The following is a 22,070-nucleotide window of genomic DNA, read 5'->3' as shown; positions in this document are numbered from 1 at the left end:
TAAGGTGAAACTTCTCGAGCGATAAAGATTCGTCCTCCTAAGGTTCCTATGAGGGACGAGATTTCTTCTGAGCCAACGAGAAACCAAGAGGCGGAGAGATTAATGGAGACTCTGTTCCTTTGTGAACCTTCTTTGTGGAACGACCACACCTTTTAATGTCGTGGATTTTGCCGATCATTTCTTTTCCTTCCCTAGGAACTTCATAGGTGATTATCATATGCTTTCTGTTATACCTCCCACCCAAATATCTGCCTTGTTGGAGGCCTGACTTACGAGATGTTTCTTGATGGGTAAAGTTCTAAGAGAAAAACACTTTGATACCCTAGGAAGAATGATGCCAAGGACAATTAACCTAGAAAAGTGCACTCGAGAAGGTGAGATGGCGCTAAAGCAGATGAAGGTGATAAGGGATGATCTGAAGGTGTTGGCTGAAGGAGTGGCCACTCAGGTACATATTAGCATGTAAAGGTGGGGGGCTTAAGGAAGTTGCTCGAGGAAGCTCATAGTACTCTTGATAGTACAAAGGAGTGGGTTTCACAACTTATGGACGACTCTGTGAAGGCCTCTGTTTTTTACTTTGAGGAAGTGAAAAAATGAGTAGCCCTCCTTTATCCCCATATGGATATGAGCCTCATGGACCCTTTTAAGGTGGTTCTATATAGAGAGCTAGTGGACGAAGAATAATTCCTTTTCTCTTTTTTTTTTTGTTTCTAAAATCTCTTTACACCTCTAGTGGCTTTTGTAATTATTTTGGATAGCGGCGTCCCTTGTGGGCATCTTTATATTAACCGTATTTACTATTAACTGCTCTATTATTTTGCCTTATTCTTAAAACGTCTATTGCTATAACCGCTTCTAAGGCAGCAGGAATTCCATCATGTGGATCCAACACCTAAAATTTCCTCTATGGGCGACAAAGATTCCCTCTTGGGGATCTAGTGAATGTAATTGCCTCCTAGGGCGGCAAGGATCCCATCTCGGGGATCCAGCGCACATAATCACTTCTATGGGCGACATGAAAGCACAAAGTATCTTGTGGTATCTTTTACGTGCTTTAAGTATTTGTGTTTTGATGTTTATGTCAATTCGATTATTGATTGATAGTCTTGCGTATATGTAATTTAAATAATATTCTATTTGAGTGCTTGTATGCTTTTTATCATTTGAATTCATGTGTAATCGCTTCAACTATTTTCATTAGATTTTACCACTGAGAATCCTCCATATTTCAATAATGATATTCTCTTGATTCCTGATTAACATTTCCTTTTTAAGCCCATGTAATTACTATTTTGTCATTCCACAGGCGTAGCTTGAATCACAAGTTAGAACCTTTTAAATTTGGATGTTTTGGCATTTAATTTGAATCATGTGTTATTTTTTATTCGAATCACTTACCTTTCAAAATTGGAAAAAAAATCGGACCATTTAATTCGAATCATATTTTGAACTTGATTCGAATCAGAACTTCATTTACTTCGAATTATGTGCTACTCCTGATTCGAATCATGAGCTTTGAAAATGCCCCTTTAGGGCTTGCCTAGATTGATTCGAATCTTAAATCCTTGTGAGCCTAAATTTTATGCATAAATATAAAAAATGGATATAGATAAATCAGGATGAGACGCCTCGTAAAAAAATCTCGCACATTGGGAAGCGTGGAGGGAAAAGAGTGCACCTCAATAGATAGTTTGTCCATATAATTGGAAGAGTTTTAATACTCGCCTATGAAAGAATGTCAGTTGGGTAAACAAATAACAAAAGATAAGACAGTTACATGAATGAATAACAAAAACAAAATGACTATATGGACGATTTTCGAGGGAAAATGAGCATTCCCTCTTGCGTTAAGGCTTCATCGTCTTGTGAGATCAAATGAGAAGCTTTTTTGCTCACGCCCGCCTCACCGCACGAAAAGTGTTCCCTTTTTAACCTTTATTTCTTTGGCCTAGTCCTGCTCTCGAACATGGTCTTCAGGGTGAGGTACCCTGTCACTTGAACTTGCTCTTCTAAAAATCTGACCAACAATCCCTTGAATGGCTTCAAGTCTTCAGGATCGAGACACAATGACTCTTTTGATCTACTAGGACTCTTTCGATCTCATATTCTTCGCATTTGACAATGATGACCATGTGATTATCGTTATGAGGATGGAAGCAAAACTAGTCTTCTTCAGAGAACACAATCACGGCATATGGTGCTTCCATACTCTTGACCCCAGGGAGGTTTTCTATGCTCAAAACTTGAAAGACATATCTTTTGCGGGCGATGCTAGTCTCATCGATGTCGGCAAATCCTTCTACTATGGTGTTGAGTGTGTGACATGCCATTTTACTTCCCTCGCCCTGAGGTCCTCTTTGGCTTTATTTGGTCCAGGGCTTCTGACACCTTCTCGCCCGTGCGAGTTAAGTCTCTCCTCCGGGTTGGAGGAATCTCCATTCACATATTTCTTGAGATGTCCCTACTGTATCAACTTCTCTATTTCCTTCTTAAGTTGGTAGCAAACCTCGGTATGATGTCTATTGACCCTATGGAACTTACACCATCTTTCATGCTCAAATCTCATTACACCGGCCTTAGGAGAAGGCGGTGCTAAGATGTTGTGTTGGTGGAGTGCCTCGTGCCAGATCTGTTCTCGGCGGGTATTGAAAGACACGAAACTTTCCGTTTCCTTCCCCACTCTTTTGAACGCAGACTTGTCCTTAACAAGCGAGGTGTAACTATTTTTCCTAGAAGGATGTGGGAAATCGACGTCGCGGACGCGCTCCTTGACGTTGCAAGCCTTCTTTTCAGCATTGTTTCCCTCGTCTTTTATGTAGTACTCCTCCATGGTGACTATCTTGCCTAGTGTGAGTGTCAGCTTTTGGGTGAGGAATTTATTAAAGTGTCACACCTTAAGTCTATTGTGGAATTCCCCCACGAACATTTCTTGGTTCAGAGGGACGACCTTGATGGTAGCTTCATTGAAGTGGGAGGTAGTCCCTCAACGATTTTGGGGGACGTTGGCGAATGTTAAATAGGATGGTGGTGGAGATCTTTCTGTGACGACTGAAGGAAAACTGGTGTGCCAGCTTTCTTATCAACTATTGATAGTTGTTAGTAGAGACACGATGGAGGCCCGTGAATCATTTTCTCCCTTTTGTCCTTTTTTCTTCTCTTCTCTTCTTTCTTCACTTCTCTTCTTTCTAATTCTATATCTCTATTTTTGTATAACCCTTACTAACTTAAATCCACTAATGGGCTTAGTAATACATACTCCCACTTTACTTACTTATTCTCATTATTAGGCCCAACTAGTTATTTCTATTCTCACACAAACCCAAATAATATATAATACACATACATATATTTCATTTAATCAATTATTCACATAACAATTCAATTAAATCACATATTCACCAAAACTCAAATAATTAATTATCCAACACAATTAGCACATAAACAAATCAACATAATTTAATTAATTACTATATCATATAATAATTAAATAAATAAATAACTAATAAAATAATTAATAAATGACGATGGGGTGTTATAGGAAGAGTTGTAACACCCATGTTTTAAATTGAATTTAGAGTCCTTAATTTAATTTAATTTAATTAGAATTTTGAGGTTAATGAATTTTATTATAATTATTTATGATTTTTAATTAAATTAATAGTGAATAAAGAGAAATTGAGACTTTGAAAGAAAATATGATTATTATATAATTAATGGGATAGGGAGAGAATTATCAAGAGTTGAGGGGAAATTATTAGATTTAATGAAAATAAAATATAGTTTATTTAAATAGAAAAGAGAATTAGAGTAAGAATTTATTTGAGTATAAACAGTCAACAGGGTAAGAGGAAGCTAGTAGAACAAAAATAGGAGAAGAGAGATTCCATAGTCGTAACTTGAAAAAGAATCAAATAAGCAAGTGATTTCTTTGTATACACTTTTTTTTGCTAAAAGATTCAAAAATTTATATTTGTGGTTAGATTTGCATATATTTGTCAACACCATATTAATTAACTTTTATTCACTTGTTTTTTTTCAAAGGGCTAAATGTTTTGAGAAGAACAAAAAAACCTAGTTGGGATGATGTCTTTGCATTTGAGAAATTTAAATATAAATAAGTATGAAGGAATGTACGTAACTCTAAGCTATGGGGTGAACTCGAATAATTTTTTTGTGTCAACCTTTCATCCCTTATCTCTTTATATTCAACATTGGTGATTGACTCTGTCGAATTCTCGGAAGTTGGAAAACATTCGGGTTATGCTGAAGTTTGAAGCATGCTTGTCCGTGGATGTCGAAGGAAGAAGTGGAGGGATTGTGGTTCTTTGGAGAAAAACAGGCAGTTGTAGTATTCTAAATTATACAAGAAATTTCATAAATGTTATTGTTACTGATAAAGATAAAAGTGCTTGGAGACTCACTTGCTATTATGGTTATCCGGAAAGAAGTCGAAGGAGATTGGCATGGGATCTTCTTCGTGAAATATGAGATATGTCTAACTTACCGTGGTGTGTTATTGGAGATTTCAATGATCTCCTCTCCCAGCAGGATAAAAACGGCATACACCCTCATCCTAATTGGTTGTGTTCAGGTTTTCGTCAAACCGTGAGTGATTGTAATCTTTCCGATATTTCGCTTGAAGGTTATCAATTCACTTGGGTGAAGAGCAGAGGCACCGACCATATGATAGAAGAAAGACTTGACAGAGCTCTCGCGACCTCCGATTGGTTTACGGTGTTTCCGCATGTCAAGTTGTCTAACCTTATCGCATCGTATTCTGACCATAGTCCCATCCTTTTGGATTGCGATCCGGTTCAGCAAACTAGTAGTAGTTTTAGATTTCGTTTTGAGAACAGTTGGCTTCATGAAGATAGCATAACTGAGGTGGTTAGCAATGGGTGGCATTCTGAGGCTCATACTGATGTGGTTCAGCGTATTTCTACTTGTGCTACTAGTTTGGAGAATTAGGAGCGACAGCTGCGTAGGAGCAGTAAAATTGAGGTGGAACGCTGCAAGGCAGTGATGGATATGACTAGAGGTAGCGCTTATGTTCATTCAGCAGAGAGGTTCCGTGAGGCTCAGCTGGAACATAGTAGAGCTTTGATTCGTGATGATATGTATTGGAGACGACGAGCCAAGATGCATTGGCTTAAAGACGGGGACTTGAACACGAAATTCTTCCATCTTTCGGCGACGGCTAGAAAGAATTTTAAGAAAATTATGTGCTTGGCCCATGAAGATGGTAGTATGATCACAGAACAGCAAGGTTTAGGGGATATTGCAAAGTCTTATTTTGAGATCCTTTATACTGGCAGTATGAATTGTGAGTATGGCCAGGTTTTAGATGGGATTCAGCAGCGGGTCTCCCTGGAAGATAATATTAAATTGACTTCTCCACTGTTGAAGAATGAATTGTATGCGGCGTTGGTTGAAATGCACCCGGATAAATCTCCTGGGCCAGATGGTTTTAATCCCGGTTTTTACCAACACTTTTGGGAAGTATGTGGGGATGATATTTTTCAGGCAGCATCGTCGTGGCTTCACCAAGGCTACTTCCCTGAGACAATTAATGATACTAATATTTGTTTGATCCCTAAGTGCTCTCAACCGAACAGAATGCAGGACTTTCGGCCAATTTCATTGTGTAATGTCATTTATAAGATTGTTGTTAAAGCATTGGCGAATAGGTTGAAGCCGTTTCTTAACAATTGTATCTCGGAGGAACAATCTGCTTTTGTGGAGGGTCGGTCTATTTTGCATAACGCCATGATTGCATCTGAAATCATCCATTCCCTCAAGAGAAAGACTCAAGGTGGGAGAGCCCAGTTAGCTCTTAAGATCGATATTAGCAAGGCTTATGATAGAGTGGATTGGGGTTTCTTACGTAGTATGCTGCTTAAGATGGGTTTTACGGAGCAGTGGACACACTGGATGATGATGTGCGTGACGTCTGTTCACTATTCGGTTCTAGTTAACTCGGACACAGTTGGACCTATTCTACCAGGACGAGGACTCAGGCAAGGCGACCCACTGTCGCCTTATCTTTTTATTCTCATATCTGAAGGTCTCTCAACCCTCATTAAGGGTTCTGTCGCGAGAGGGGATATCCATGGGATTCAAATCTGCAGAGGGGCACCTAGTGTGTCGTATCTGCTTTTTGCTGACGATTGTTTTCTTTTTTGCAGGGCAAATGTGGCGGAAGCTTCCCATCTTATGCGGATTCTGAATACCTATGCAAAAGACTCTAGTCAGGAAATCAACTTATCCAAATCAGAGGTTTTTTCAGTCGGAATCTGAGTTTACCGGCACAGGAAGATCTTGCAAACATCATGGGAGTGCATCATGTTTTAGGTACTGGCAAGTACTTAGGTCTGCCTTCTATGATCGGGAGGAGTAAAAAGTCTACTTTTGCTTTCATTAAAGACCGTATTTGGAAACGGATTAATTCTTGGAAAGGACGGTCATTGTCAAAAGCTGGTAAAGAAGTCATGATCAAATCGGTTCTCCAAGCTATCCCGGCTTATGTGATGAGTATTTTTATTTTGCCTGAAGCAGTGATTACTGATGTAGAGAGAATGTTGAATGCCTTTTGGTGGGGTGGAGGGTCTAATAATAAGGGTATTCGATGGATGGCTTGGGAGCGATTAGCTTGTTCTAAGAGGGATGGTGGTCTTGGGTTCAGAGACTTTAGAGCTTTTGATATGGCTATGGTGGCTAATCAAGGTTAGTTTATTATGAGTCATCCGCAAACCTTAGTGGCCAAAATTTTCAAAGTAAGGTATTTCCCAAATACATCTTTCTTTGAAGCTAACATTGGTTCTAATCCTAGTTTTGTTTGGAGGAGTATTTGGAAAGCTAGAGATGTTCTTAAGCTCGGTTGCAGGTGGAGTATAGGTGATGGTAGCCAGATTAAGGTAATGCAGGAGCCTTGGATTCGGGGTAAGGATTTTAGGTGTGTCCCGGGGCCTCAACATCAGGGCATCTATAATCTGGTCGTTAAAGATTTGTTATTGCCTTTTGCTAAACAATGGAATATGAGGATGATTAAAGAGTTGTTTGACTTTCCAAGAGTGGCAGCTATTACTTGTGTTCCGTTAGTTGAGGATGTTGTTACGGACCGTTTGGTGTGGAGGGAAGAGAAAGATGGTCAATATAGTGTTCGATCCGGTTATCGTGTTTGGAAGAGTAGAAATAAGCCACCTATTCAAGACAATAATTAGGCTAGTTGGAATGGTTTGTGGTCTATTCTTGCCCCCCCCCCCCCCCCCCCCCCCCGAGGGTGAAACATCTTCTTTGGAGAATTTGTTCGGGTTGTTTGCCTTCCCGGGTCCGTCTTCGACAACACCACGTTCCTTGTCCTATTATGTGCCAATTGTGTGGGGTAGAGGAGGAGAGTGACTGGCACGTCTGCTTTGGTTGCCCTGAGACTCTTGAGTGCTGGAGATCAGCAGGTTTGTCCGACATTTTAGCACCGTTTCTCCTTCATTCTAATGATATTCGATCTCTTATTTTGAACTTGTGCAATAGGGTGGATAAGAAGGTTTCGGGAAGTTTTGATATGATGATTGATTTGTTGTGGTTTAATAGGAATGGTTTTATTTGGAATAATGAGAAGGAGGAGGCTTCAAGGCTTGGGTGGTTAGCGGTTCCCAAGTGGCAAGAGTGGTGGTTGGCTCAAAATCCCCAGGAGGGTGGGGTTGGTCCTCCGTCCACTATAACTTGGAGTCCCCCCCCCCTTCCGGTTAGTTAAAGTGCAATGTTGATGCGGGTTTTAATCGTCATCAAGGTACTACGAATCGAGGTTGGTGTTTCCGGGATAACTTGGGGAATTTTATTCATGCGGGTGTTGCTTGGGATGTTGGGTTGTTTTCTATCCTAGAGGCGGAAGCTTTGGTGTTAAAGGAAGCTATCCAAAGTGCTTTAGCACTCCAGCTTGATCATGTTATTTTCGAGGGTGATTCTCTTCAAGTTGTCCAAGCTATTCATTCTAGTAACAAAGGTGGTTCCGAATTTAATTTTATTATTCAATCTATTAAGTGTTTACTTTCCCTTTCTCCGAACTTTGAGGTAGAGTTCGTTAAGCGTCAAGCGAATATGGTTGCCCTTGTCTTTCAAAGGCGGCCAATTCCTGGTCTTGTCGTAGTTCTATTAACATTATTCCTCGTTGTATTGACTCTATTATTATGAATGAAAGAAGTTAACTTTGCTTTGGTAAAAAAAAGCCATATTAACTCTTCTAATACCAAGTTTATTCTAACCTAATTCAAGGGTTATTTATGGTAATCCAAAATTATCTTAATTGTGGTTAATCTGGCATTAATGACATCCTATGTGTCAAGCCCACAATTTTTCTTATCATTTTTTTAATTTTATTCATTAATATATTATCAGCTCTTAAGCCTAATATATTCTCACCAAGTTCTTCATGCTGTCATTAATACCTAATTCCCAATCTCCAAACACGATATTTATTCAATACACAATCTCCAAGCCCTAATCTCACTTCCCAAAATGCAAGCCGTAAAAGAAAAAAGAAAAACGCTTGGAGTTCTACAATTGCTTCTACCACTTCCCTATGCAGCACGCTTCATCAATTCTTTTCCTTAACCAACTCTTTTATAAATATGCAGAGATCTCTGCTGAAATTACATCCCTATCATACTGCTTCTCATCATTATTCAGGTAATGTTATTTTTGTTGGTACAAAATGTATTGTTCGGTTTTGTGTTTGTATATTTTTTTCTTTCAAAAACATGCAAATGTTTCTTCAACCAACCAATGATTTATTGCTTCATGACCATGATTTTATGGATATCAGTTTAATGGTTTTGTGGGTTGTGGATTTTTCAGTTCACGAAGAATAAGACGTAGATCTGTTTATGGGTTGTGGTTTTGATTTCAAGTGAAGAAGAAAATAGAAATCTGCTTGTGGGTTTCAAGTGAAGAAGAAGATGGAGATCTGCTTGTGGGTTGTGGATTCGATTTCAAGCCAAGAAAAAGTAAATAATATACAAGTTATTGTTGATTGTGTTTCTCTTTTCAATGTTTTATTGTTTTTTAATTAAAAAAATTTCTTTGAAACAGGATCTACTGAAGTAAAAGGTTGATTTAAACTAGATGCGATCGTGAACTTCGGTTTTTATCGATTTCATTTGTGCTTATTTTCTTATTAGCTTAAAAGAATAAAAATTGATTTGCAAGTATTTGATTTATGAAAAGGCTCATACTCAAAGTGTGGGTACGATAAAGAGAAAGAGGAATGGGGACTAAGCCTTCCAAATGTAGAAGAAACATGAAGAAGTAATACACACTGGTAGTTGGTTAAAAGTTTTTTATTTACATTTCTTTGATTTGCTTATACATATGAATTTAGCATTAAAAAGCCACCTTACTTGAACTTTGCAGTCAGATGCGAGCCAATGAAGCCAATGAAGGCAAAAAATGAAGCAGCTAAAGATATGCAAAAGGAATTGGAAGATTTTAAACAAGGATGTAAAAAAATTGAAGGTTTGTGCTTGGATTTGATTCCCTCCTCTATTAGTGTTTTTGCCCGTAATTCATCATACCATGTGTTGATGACTTTTTTGATCAATTTTTGTAGACATTGATTGAAGGTGAACTAGAAAATACCAAACTCTTATAATATATAAGAAAGGGAACTTTACAAGGTTCAATATTCGTGTAGATCTCTTAATAAGTATTCAGTTTTCTATACAATGATATAAATATCATACTAATTATAAGGAAGATTAGAAGATTAGAGAATATTGTTGGAATGTATAGTTTTTTTTTCCATTCATTTTAATATATTATGTGAAACTGATTTACTTTTTCAAAATTGCAGGAGGATAATTGCTATGTGAAACTGATTTACTTTTTCAAAATTGCAGGAGGATAATTGCTATGTGAAACTGATTTAATTTTTCAAAATTGCAGGAGGATAATTGCAGGAGGATATCCATTAAATGTTTTAAACGCATGGAATGGCACAGAGTGGAATGGCACAAAGTTGGTTAATGATGTTGGTATTGAGGAAATTAAAAGAGAAATGTATAGTTTGCTTCTATATCCTTAGAACTGCATTATATGTTCTGAAATTTAATCAATCTGTGTATCAATCCATCTTAAGTTGATGGAACAAATAATTCTCGATTTTCTGAATTTGACAAGTTTGTTTGGAAAGCTGACATATTATGATAGGAAGAAATTCCTACCAAGACTATCAATTTAGGGTTCAACAATAAAAAGAGGAAGACATTAAAATAAACTAAGGAAATAGAGATAAAATTAACTTTGATTTCTTTGATTGATTCTAAATCTCTCTATGAGACTACATTATATAATACTCTTAATGGATGATAAATCTAAAAGCCCAACAACTATTAAAGCCCAAATACAACAAGAGTCTAATAATAATATTAATAACTAATAATATAAATACTATTATATCCTTTATCATTGCCGTCGGGTTCACTTGAACCTTGTCCTCAAGGTTCTAAAATAACATTAAGATAAGATGTTTTTTTATAATGCATTGAGCTATGGAAAAAAACTTGAACCTTGTCCTCAATGTTCTAAAATAACATTAAGATAAAATGTTTTTTTATAATGCATTGAGCTATGGAAAAAAACTTGAACCTTGTCCTCAAGGTTATAAAATAACATTAAGATAAGATGTTTTTTTTATAATGCATTGAGCTATGGAAAAAAAACAAATGAAAGGATGAATGGAAAGTGAGAGACTGACATTTAGTGGGTGTGGTTAGAGTTTAGAAAATAAAATAGTGGTAATAATAAGGAAGTGGAGGACATACACTATTAATAATAAGAAAGTGGAGGACAGACTAGTGGAACCTATGGATAGCATTAACACGTTCAATTTTATTGGTGAAAGCTAGCTAGCATTGAAGGAATGTATATATTTTTTTCGTTTACTTTACTACAAATGGACTTGGAGAGAGAAAATAGACTTGGAGAGAGAAAAAAATTTGTATTAAGTTCTCTTTTCTGTTTGAAACAGAACCCATTTTTCTCCTTCTTTCACTCATCTGTTTCCCCTATTTTTCTTCAATATCCAATGAACTAATAATTTCCACAAGACTCAATCTTCTCTTTTACCTATCATTTATAGAATGTGTAGAAGATGATATCGACCAAATTTCTGCCGGGATCAAAAACGAAGATGTAAAACACGTGCTCAATGGTTGTTGGTTGAAAATTCTTCACACAGAATAACAACAATAGAACTGAAACTTTGTAGGGCAGCGGAAGTATAGTTGTCAAACACAGATATGTTGATTTCGGAGGTGGTGGTTGAGATGAAACTATGATTGGGAGTGGCGCCGTCGTCGGGAGTGACGCCTTCGCCTGAAATGGTGCCATCACCGGAGACGATTTTACCGAATTCGAAAATTCATCAAATTCTTCTCTTGCGTCTGCTGGATTTTGTGGATGGAAAGCAATTTTTTCCTCTTTTTTTAATTGTTGTTCTAGTAACGTCAGAGGTGGTGATTTTAGGTTGATCGGTGATGTTAAAATGGGATTCATTGAGGTGTTTGGGGGTTCTGGTGGGATAATGAAGCGGGCATCATCTCGAAAATCTCCAAAATGAGTTGTTACTGATATTAATTTTTTTTCAACAAGAGGTGAAGGATTCAAAGCCCTATGGTCACCCTCAACTGCAGGAATGACGAGAAACAGATCTTCATGGAAGGAGGTTTCTTCTATGGATATCAGTGATTTCAGTGATTTTAGATCTGCCTCCTCAGTGAACGAAATTACCTTTAACGATCCTTGTGGAGATGTTTCATGCTGTGATTTTCCAAAATCATCAACAATATTGGTGAAATCTGCATCTACCGTAACACTTTGCTCCACCAAGGATGACAACTCTTGGACCAATTCCTCTTCCTCATCTGAAATTGGTAAGATCTCTCTCCATTCAGATTTAAAATGCCAAAGAAACACACTAGTGAAAGTATCCCAACAAGATGAGGATGAAGTTGAGACCTCCAAAGCCACCATTGACGAGCATGACCGTGCAATTTGGTCACAGCAGCCTCATTTTTTCTGGAGTTCCTTGCTCTTTGAAATGTTTTTCAACACATAGCACCCACCAGTAGGGTTCTTCTTCTCCATCAAACACCGGAATGGTCATTTAAGATAGGAGAATGAGATCGAAAATGAGAGCACCAATTGATAGGAAGAAATTCCTACCAAGACTATCAATTTAGGGTTCAACAATAAAAAGAGGAAGACATTAAAATAAACTAAGGAAATAGAGATAAAATTAACTTTGATTTCTTTGATTGATTTTAAATGTCTCTATGAGACTACATTATATAATACTCTTAATGGATGATAAATCTAAAAGCCCAACAACTATTAAAGCCCAAATACAACAAGAGTCTAATAATAATATTAATAACTAATAATATAAATACTATTATATCCTTTATCATATTAAGCCTTTTTGATTATAATGTTTCTTCGTTTCCATGAATTGTTGAGAAATACGAGGGATTTAAATCGATTTTGAGAGCGATGAAGATTTTGATGTTCAGTTTTTTTTTTCTTTCATTTAATGAAAGATTTTGCAAATATTTTGTTTCCTTTTGCATTTAATTGAAAATGAAAATATAAACTGCAGAAAATGAAAATGAAAATATAAACTGCAGAAAATGAAAATGAAAATGCAAATAGTTAGGTAGATATTAATAGAAAATGAAAATTAATACTGTAGAAAATATAAACTTTATAATTTATTTTAGGGTCATGCTAACATGTGCCTTAAGGGCACATGTTAAGATACTATAACTAGAAAAAATTTAATTTAATTAAATGTAATAAAGTTATATTTAAAATTTCGAGGTATTGAATGCACATGTTTCAATAAAATATTTCTATAAATATCCTACTAACTTTTGCTTTTGGGGCACATGTTAGTTATTTTATTTTATGATACAAATATTGAACAATTGAGATTTTGTAATTTTTTTATACTTATGGAATAATTAAAAAATAATTTTTTAAAATTAACTTTATAATTCTAATCATGATAAAAAAATGATAAATGATAGTCATGAAAATTTATTGATAAATAGTAATCATAAATTTATTTTTCTTAAGTTTATTGAGAGAGCCCTCTTTTATGTGCATAGAATTGAAATTAATTTATTGTGAAATATAGAATCGTAATATTAGAAGTATCAAATATAATCTATTTTTCTGATTTTATGGATATATTTGATTTTTTTTGTTTTCATTACTATTAAAATATCTTTTTAATTTTTCAATTGAAATTTAATTTTTCGTTGTTCAATGCAATTAATTTGAAGGGAGGTCAGGTATAAAGTTCACCAATTAATTTGAAAGATTGAAAGGTCTCAAGGGAGATAAAAAGTTTTTTTAATTAATTTTTACAATTAATTTGAAAATTAAGTTAAAAGGTCACATGAGAAGATAAAAAGTTTTTTTTAATAAAGATACGGGACCCCAGTTGTTTAGTTTGAAATTCAATTTTGTTTTTAGGTGTTTAATACTACTAATTTGTTTTTAGGTGTTTACTTGAAATAAAAAATATTTTTTAATTATTTAGTTTTTTTAGGAAAAAGTTAATAAAAAAACAAAATCAATAGAGATATTTGTAATTTTTTTTAAACTTATAAATTACTAAAATAAATAATTTTATAAATTCAAATATTAATACAATTTTTTTAACATGAATTAGTTAAAATATTTTTAACATGAAAAGTTGTTTTAAATGCATACACGGGAATGTAATTTTTTAAGCTTTAAATTCAATTTTTTGATTTCCTTAAATATTTTAGGTAATTAAATGATAATTACAATAATGTCAAATTATCATTCAACCTATACTTTATGAAATTTAATTATTTAGTGAAATTATTATTATTGAATTACAAATTATCATTCTAAAAATATAAGAATAAAAATCATTTTATAATTAGTTAGTTCCTTATTTAAAATAAAATATATTTTAAAATTATTTAAATTTTTATAGAAAGGGTAATCAAATAAAATAAAATCAATTGAAATTTAGTAATTATTTTAGACTTATGAAATAACTAAAATATGTTAGAATTTTTACAAATTAACTTTATAATTGTTATCATGATAAAAAATGTTAAATAGTATTCATAAAAATTTAATGATAAAGGTTAATCATAAACTTTAATGATAATAGGTAGAAACTTATGAGACACATATTTACCACTATTGAATAAATAAATTTAAGATGATACGATAAATATTTATTTTTACAATTATTTTTAGAAACATAAATAACTTACAAATATTTTTGTAAACGATAAAAATTCAACTATTTATTCAATTATTTTTAACAAGAATAAGTTAAAACTATATTTATAAATAGTCACACGAGTTCAAATCACTTATAAACGAGAAAAATTGCATGTGTTGATATAATTATTCGTAGAAACAAAAATAAGTTAGAATAACTTTTATAAATAAGAATAAGTTACAAATATTTGTATAAACTAAAAAAAAATTCAACTATTGATGCATTTGTTTTTAAACGAGAACAAATCTAAATATTGATATAATTACTCTTACAAACGAAAGTAAGTTACAATAATTTTTATAAACAAAAATAAATTAGAAATATGTTTATAAGCGGGAAAACTCATGATTATATATTATAAGTATACGTATGTTAACCAGAATTAACGGGTCATCTATGAGATAGCAGTTGCAGACTGTTTATTTTAATATCCATCTGTTAAATCTTTCTTTTGCTATTGTTTTATATAATTGAAATTAGAGAATCAATTGTACGGTTTATTATATACAGATCAATGCTTAAAAGTTGGTGCATGTTATTAACCTATATTTCGTAATTAATGAAGCTCATCTCGACTTTTTTGGTTAATATACTATTTAACTCAGATTTTAATACATTTTAGTTGTTTGTTATTATCTTAATATATTGACATAAGATAGAACTATACGAAACATTATTAGATCATGCGGTATGAAAACCATACGAGATCCGTGCGACAACACGAGTTTGTTACTAGTTTTATTATAAATAAACAAGAATTTTTTTTTAAAATTTCTTGTGTTTTTCTTACCTTTACACCATTGAAATTGAAGTAAATATGAAATATGAGTTTGAAATAAGAGACTTTCATAAATTTGCTTACCTAATATGAATGAAAATTTTAAAATCCTCAAGAGTCTAATACTTCATCAGGTCAGTTTTGAATGTAGTAATTTCTAGTGTTCTTAGGATAAAGTTTTTTTTAATCGCTTAAAATGTGGGTTGGGTTGGGTTGGGAGGGAAATATGTGGGGGTGTATTTTCTAAAGTGCCGGGGTGTAGGATCGGAAGAGAGTTTTGTTTTTGAAAAGGATAAGTATTTTGAAGGGCCCATACAAAAAATACCACTCGAACAGGCCCATATGAATGCGGTGGTTTTTGTTCTCTCCGGTGGATTACGCGGTGACCGTCGACCGACGAGATGACGCGCGGATTAGTAGCGTTCAAGATATACAGAGCCCTAAGCTACGGCGTATCACCGTTCATCCGTCTCCACCTACGTTGGCGCAGATTCCGAGGCCTGGAACATCTCCAAAGATGGCCGGAGCGGCTAGGTCACCCTTCTCAGCCTCGGCGCCCCGGTCCTCTCGTATGGTTCCACGCCGTTTCATTGGGCGAAGGGATGATCGCAATTCCTGTAATCAAACACTGCATTCAGAGAATGCCTCACTTGAATGTTCTCATGACCACCACCACTCTCTCTGCATTGTAACTCACTTCTCTGCTACTGCCTTTTCCACCACCATTTCAATCTTGTTACTTTTTCCTTCGTTTCTTAGTTTTTTGTTTCACATTAGAAGATAATCAAATATGTGTGAAATTTATTCTGAAATTTGTTATTGGTCTAATGCAGTGAAGTACTGAGCAACTGGCTTCCAACTGAAGTCATTTTACAGGTACATCTTATTAACACCCCGAACACAACCCCGACACTGACACGGAAACAACGGTAATGATTTGAAAAAATAATTAAATTACACGTAATCACAAGTATCGGTGCAGACGTCCAACACGGACACAAACACATTTTTTCAGAGGTGTCAGTGCTAAGTAGTACATCATTGGTGAATGCAATACTATATGGGTTAAGTAGTTTCTTCAGGGTTGATGGTTTACTATATCTTTATCAGTTTGAATAGATGTTATTAAATCTTTATATAAATATCATTTGGTCTTCATTTTCCTTATTTTCAATTCCGGAATAACATATTGTTTTGGCCTTCTGAAACATGCACATTTGCAGTTTTCACCGGTTGATACGCCTGCTTCCATTAGTTCTTTCCTTCATTACTGGAAACCGAGTGCTATTGTACTAATGGAAAGTGAACTCTGGCCAAATCTTATAATGGATGCTTCCAAAAAGGGTGTAAGTCAAATCTTATTATGAGCATTTACTGATATGGGAGAGGAAAATAGTTGAATGTTTCATTCATGTTGTTGTTTGTTTCTAGGATTGGAACCGATAACCTACTGAATAACAGTGATAGCTAAACAGCAGTCAATATCATTTTTCTTAGTTAGGAGCAAAAAGAGAAGACCAATTAATTTGTTGTTCATTCATCTGCTTCACTTGTGCATATATCATGTACATCATGTGATCCGTGTCCATTTTGTTTCACCAAACCTTACATAATATAACCTATTTTACTCTTGTAGATAAAACTGGCACTGTTAAATGCTCGGATTTCTGAAAAATCCTTTAATCTTTGGTCAGGATCATTGTTTCTTCCGTTGATTTCATTGATGTTATCCAAGTTTTCCTTGATTGCTCCGTTGGTATGTACTATACTGGTTATTTTACATTTACCGTAATTCATATGTTTATTATGCTGTTAGTGAACGTTTTGATTGCATAGAGTACAGAGCAGGGTGTCCGGTTTCAGCTTCTGCAAGCCCCTCCTTATATTATAAACTACTCGGGTGATCTAAAGTATGGTATGTCATAATATTCTTAATTCAAAATCACTGAAATTGAATGTATATGAGTATATGACATTCTTGTGTTCTTTTTCTCTCTTGATTACTTTATTGAAATTTCAACTTTTCAAGCACAACTACTTGCAAATGATTACTATCATATTTTTTCTTAGATTGTTGATTTTCCCCCCTCAGTGATTAAGTGGTCTTTACTAATCCGTCCTTATCACTCTCTTCATTCAGTAATTGAAGACATTGCGGTCAATCAAAGTGGTAAAAAAAATATAGATGATCTAAGACTACAACTTTCTCACAAGCAGGTTTGGATGGCTTCTTCCATTCATAGGGCAGAAGAAGAAAGTTAGTATATTCTTCATCTATACCTCTATCATTATGCTGTAAACAATTGTTTGTTCCTTCAAGTCCGTTGAAATACCTGATTATTTTTATCGATATATACATTGAGACATTCTTGATTTAGAAAAATTGACCTAACATTTGTGGTTTGATTGTCCTTAGATTTTCTTTGAAATAATTTGCACTTGTTTTGTCAAATTAGTCATTATATCAGGTTGTATATTTACTCTGAGGGCAGGAAAGATGTTACATGTCTGTTTGTTAGAGTCCGTTAAAATTGACATACCTGATTATTTCGATCGACATAAACATTGAAAGCGACATTCTTGATTTAGAAAAATTGACATAGCATATGCAGTCTGGCTGTCCTTAGATTTTCTTTGAAATCATTTGCACTCGTTTTGTTAAATTAGTCATTATATCAGGTTGTATGTTTACTCTGAAGGCAGGAAAGATGTTACATGTTTCTTACATATTTTCTGCCATCTCCTCTTAAGAATACGCATCTCCTTACTCTCATTTTGCTTTCTCCGCAGTAATATTAGGAGTTCACGCCGTCCTTATGCAGCTGCAAACTGATATTGTGACTATTATTGTTCCCCGGCATCCACAGCATGGACGAGAGATTGCCAAAGTCAGTTTTCGATTATATGCTTTCCCTTCAAAACTTGTTTATTATAACTGCTTTTATGTCCTGTTCTCTCCACCCTATACAGACTTCCGTTAACTGTTTATGCACTCTATCACTCTCAATATAGTTTAAGGGTACTTTTCTTCAAATTTTCACTGATAAAATATGTTTTCACTATTGTCTACTTATGAAATGAAAGTTCCAAGGGATTATATTTTTAAATCACTGTGTTTGGAATTGATACACTTGCATTATCTGTAAATCTTCTCTTGGGTCATTTGCATACAACAGAAATGATGCTCACACAAAAATCACTCCCTTTTTTGATTACCTATTCTTTTATCGCCTCTAAAACTCCTTATGCTTTTTCTTGGTGTAGTGCAGAAATTGGAGAGAGAAGGACATAATGTAGTTCTGAGATCACAACACGAGAGGTTTAAGCCAGAAACAAATATTTATGTGGTGGACACTTTGGGTAAAAGTTCATTTCTTTTCAGTGACATGAAATTAAATTGGTATATATAAAAATCCTTATGTGCTTCTGGGAACATAGACCTCGTGATTTCTAGAGTGGGAGAGTTTGTACGTCTGTGGCAGCCGACAGCATATTTTACTCATGTTTTATGTTGAACTTGATGTATTATGTTATACTATTATGGAAGATGAAATTGTCTTTTTTATTAGGGATATCAGGCATGAAATATACTATCTTCCAACTTGTTTAACAGGTGAATTAAGACAGCTGTACACATTAACACCAATAGCAGTGATTGGGGGTTCATTCCTCCCTGGTTTGTCTGGCCATAATATTTCAGAAGCTGCAGCAGCTGGCTGTGCTATTCTGACAGGTACAATATTTGACCTTTATTGTAGTTCTTATAAATCTCAACACAGTATTTTAGTGGCTGGAACTCAATTGATTTCAGGTCGTCATGTTGGCCATTTCTCTCACATGGTACGGGAAATGCAACAAATGAATCCTCTGTCAGTTCTTCAGGTGAGGAAGATGTCTCATTTGCCAATCGAAAGTGTTCAACACCATAAAACAAATCTTCTTAAACTGTTATCTTTTGTCGCTTACTTGTAGGTTTCTGGAAAACAGGAGCTTGAAAAATCTCTCATTGAGCTTTTCACAGATACAACACTTCTTGAAGCTCGTCGTAGAGCTGCAAAAGAAGCAATTTGTATGTTGTCCAATGACATTGTTACAAATATATGGAGTTTGCTAAATTATCATATTTTTAGTAGTACTGAAATGAAGCCTCCTAATATCATAGCTAAGACTATGAAAAGTGAAACTTCATAACTCTGAGCATTTAACTTGCGATAGAAGTTTCTTGAATTGCTATTCAATTTCACTGTAATTGTAGTATGTTTTCTTAATAAATTGCAAGGAAAAATCAGTTTAGCATAATGGGGCTGCCATTAGTCAATTCAACTCTCTAAACTTTATTGCTTTCTTTTACCTTTGTCATTTTGTTAGTTACGAAGTTCTGCGTTTGCAAGCTTGAAGAGTGTAAATGCCGGATTTTCACTTTCTTTCAGGAGCATTGTGATAGGGATTTGGATATTATGGGGGTGCTCACATCCCTCATTTAGTAGTATGGACTATGGGATGCTCAATGAAGTATTTAAGTAGCTCGTTTTTCCCCTTTGATAGCTAACTTTGAAGGGAAAGTTTCCCAAATGCACGAATACTTATCAATTGGTACCAGAGCTGGTTGCTGCTAGCTCAAAAGAGGCTACTTAGGGAAGGCCAAGTAAAGAAACTTAGAGTGCAACGGAATGTCAACTCTCAGGGGAGGTGCTATGGTGGAACATAGGTATTATGGGATATCCAAGTCCCATTTCGATTTGTATAAGTTGCTAGTAGAATATTTAAGTGACTTGGTTCTTCCCCCTTTATAATAGCTTTCAAAGAAAGGTTCTCCTAGTGTTTCAACACTTATCACATTGTTATGAAGTACTCCTTCCAGTCTCAAAAATATGCAAAAGTTGGTAAAAAAATTGATGTTTTTGGTCCAACCAACTTTTACTTATGCTTGAGACTGCTGGGTCTGGGAGTATTTATTTTGTGCTGACTGCGGTAAGTTAAATATGCCAAGTTTATGAGCTAAACAACACTGATCTCCAATTTGGGAACTTTAGCGCAAATACATGAGGATTTCTCAAAAGCCCTATGGTATGTATATGTTAAGAGCCCCCATCAAATAAAATGTTACCTGAAATATGTTTATAAATGGGAAAAATCTTCACTTTACAAGCCGGTTTTATAAAGTTGAGTTAGACTCAACCACAATTCTAAGATGATATCAGAGTCTATCTAAGCTCCGTTAGACTACATGTTTGTAGGATTCTGCTATCGGGCTACCACTATTTATATCCACACACCAAACCCAAAAGTGTTGGGCCCGAGAGTGTGTAAGAGTCCCATATAAAATGTGAAATAGTTTGAGTACATGTTTATTTACATCATGCACCAATCTCAATAGTGTTGGGCGTGAGGGTGTGTGTTAAGTGTCCCACATCGAATGTGATATAGTTTGAATATATGTTTATTAGTGGAGTCCTCACTTTACAAACTGATTTTATAAGGTTGCCTCAATTCTAATTAATAGTATGTAATGTTTTCCTATGTGGCTTTGAGTTTTGTGAACTCCCTGGATTGCTACTTGCATAATCTGTCATATCTTAATATTTCAAAATTGAATATGGTTGGCTTGCTGGCTGCAACCTAATTTGATTGAAACTAAAAATCAAATTGAATTCTTGGGATATAGTCGGCTGTTGATTTGTTAATGTTTATTATCCTTAAAACAACTTATGACCCTGCTTGCCTTTTAATGCTTCAAACCATAACTTAGTTATATTAATGCATCATCAGAGACTGACATACAGCATATCAGTTAAAAATAGATACATGCATCATTAGATATTCAGGTACATGGAAATTACACACGCTACACACACGAGCGCAGAAATTAATCTAAAGATGAATGGGAATTACACACGCTACACACACGAGCGCAGAAATTAATCTACTGAAGAAAAAGAGGAAGGTAGGTAGATAGGTAGGTAGCAGATATTGCATCTGGACAATCTGACATGACATCATTATGGAAATACAACATGGCTGTTAAGAACTACTCATGGACAATAGTGAATGTAAACAACCGAGGACAGTGAAGGAGAAAACCGTTCTCGTTGGTTACAGTCAATGCTTATAGTTATTGCTCCTTTTGCTGTCAAAAGCTTCAAGTAGCGGTACTGAGTCTTTGGAAAAGCACAATTCTAGCTTTTTTGTAAGCACATGCGAAGAGGATCGGCGTGTCTGTGTCTGTGTCCCTCCTCCAAGTGAATGAAGAATATCTTCAAATAGCAACTCATCACAAGGTATAGCCAGAGGACCACTCTTGTTAAATCCATATCCTTCATATGCTTGGTCTAGCAGTTGTTGAAGCACTGGATGATTCAGGTAGTCAGCTCTTATCACAAACCTCCTGTTTGCCTCTCCTACAGTCACAGCCAGGTGACCTCTCGGCACGTCTGACGGTGGTTTCTTCCCACTGCAGGCATTCTTGCGCCACATGCATGCCATATTTCTCTTTTTTCAGGTAGTGTTAATATTGAAAATGAGGTTCTTGGTAGTGGATTATACTGCACAACTTGATACAGTCTACACTCTTATATTAAGCACTTTATTTCTCATCTGACAAGTTTTAGACACCTCGTGTGGTTTGGAAAACGACCAAACCGAATCCGTAATGTTTTTTTGACAAAGGTTGGGTATAGTAGTTTGATGTAGTCCTTTTTGTTTCATGCTTACATGTTAGTTGCATTTTTCATTGTTTTTTTAGACCTTTAATATGCATTTAATGAAATGAAAAGGATGTAGCTGCTCTTAATATTGTTGCTACAGACGTTGATTGATTTTAATGTTTTTCATAACTAAACTATATTTGATCAACTTTTTAGGTTTAATTGCTTTTTTATTTGCATCCATCCAATTGAAGCAAACGGGTTTCATCGTTATATTTTGTTCAGTTTTTTTCTTTCTTTTTCGAAATGACAAGTGTTGCTTGTT

The 22,070-nt window shown here is 35.0% G+C and overlaps 3 protein-coding genes and 1 long non-coding RNA gene across 5 annotated transcripts; 3 read left to right on the top strand and 1 right to left on the bottom strand.

Annotated features, from left to right (window-relative positions):
- The first annotated feature begins 4,491 nt into the window (after window positions 1-4,491).
- On the top strand, window positions 4,492-4,968 carry LOC131659735 (uncharacterized). The gene has a single exon (XM_058928889.1). It carries the CDS (start codon window positions 4,492-4,494, stop codon window positions 4,966-4,968), a length of 477 nt encoding a protein of 158 aa, XP_058784872.1.
- Window positions 4,969-8,300: 3,332 nt separating this feature from the next.
- Window positions 8,301-9,507, top strand: LOC131620536 (uncharacterized). Of its 2 annotated transcripts, XR_009289177.1 has the most exons (5): window positions 8,304-8,682; window positions 8,851-8,999; window positions 9,085-9,102; window positions 9,220-9,313; window positions 9,406-9,507. It is a non-coding gene; the product is annotated as an uncharacterized LOC131620536 (long non-coding RNA). The 2 variants fall into 2 exon arrangements; XR_009289172.1 differs by having other exon boundaries at window positions 8,301-8,682; window positions 9,085-9,313.
- A 5,838-nt stretch (window positions 9,508-15,345) lies between these two features.
- Window positions 15,346-19,419, top strand: LOC131644668 (probable 3-deoxy-D-manno-octulosonic acid transferase, mitochondrial). The gene is made up of 11 exons (XM_058915228.1): window positions 15,346-15,789; window positions 15,935-15,977; window positions 16,325-16,447; window positions 16,738-16,857; window positions 16,938-17,016; window positions 17,242-17,358; window positions 17,892-17,989; window positions 18,371-18,461; window positions 18,715-18,834; window positions 18,913-18,983; window positions 19,074-19,419. Exons 1-11 carry the CDS (start codon window positions 15,503-15,505, stop codon window positions 19,290-19,292), a joined length of 1,368 nt encoding a protein of 455 aa, XP_058771211.1. The 5' UTR covers window positions 15,346-15,502; the 3' UTR covers window positions 19,293-19,419.
- A 1,469-nt stretch (window positions 19,420-20,888) lies between these two features.
- LOC131644669 (auxin-responsive protein SAUR71-like) lies at window positions 20,889-21,790 on the bottom strand. Its single transcript, XM_058915229.1, has one exon. It carries the CDS (start codon window positions 21,582-21,584, stop codon window positions 21,201-21,203), a length of 384 nt encoding a protein of 127 aa, XP_058771212.1. The 5' UTR covers window positions 21,585-21,790; the 3' UTR covers window positions 20,889-21,200.
- Window positions 21,791-22,070: the final 280 nt, after the last annotated feature.

Source organism: Vicia villosa, linkage group LG1 (genome assembly GCF_029867415.1).
Source record: "Vicia villosa cultivar HV-30 ecotype Madison, WI linkage group LG1, Vvil1.0, whole genome shotgun sequence".
Classification (NCBI taxonomy): Eukaryota; Viridiplantae; Streptophyta; class Magnoliopsida; order Fabales; family Fabaceae; genus Vicia; species Vicia villosa.
Note: the sequence above shows the minus strand (reverse complement) of the source record. Positions and strands in the feature narration are given on the sequence as shown.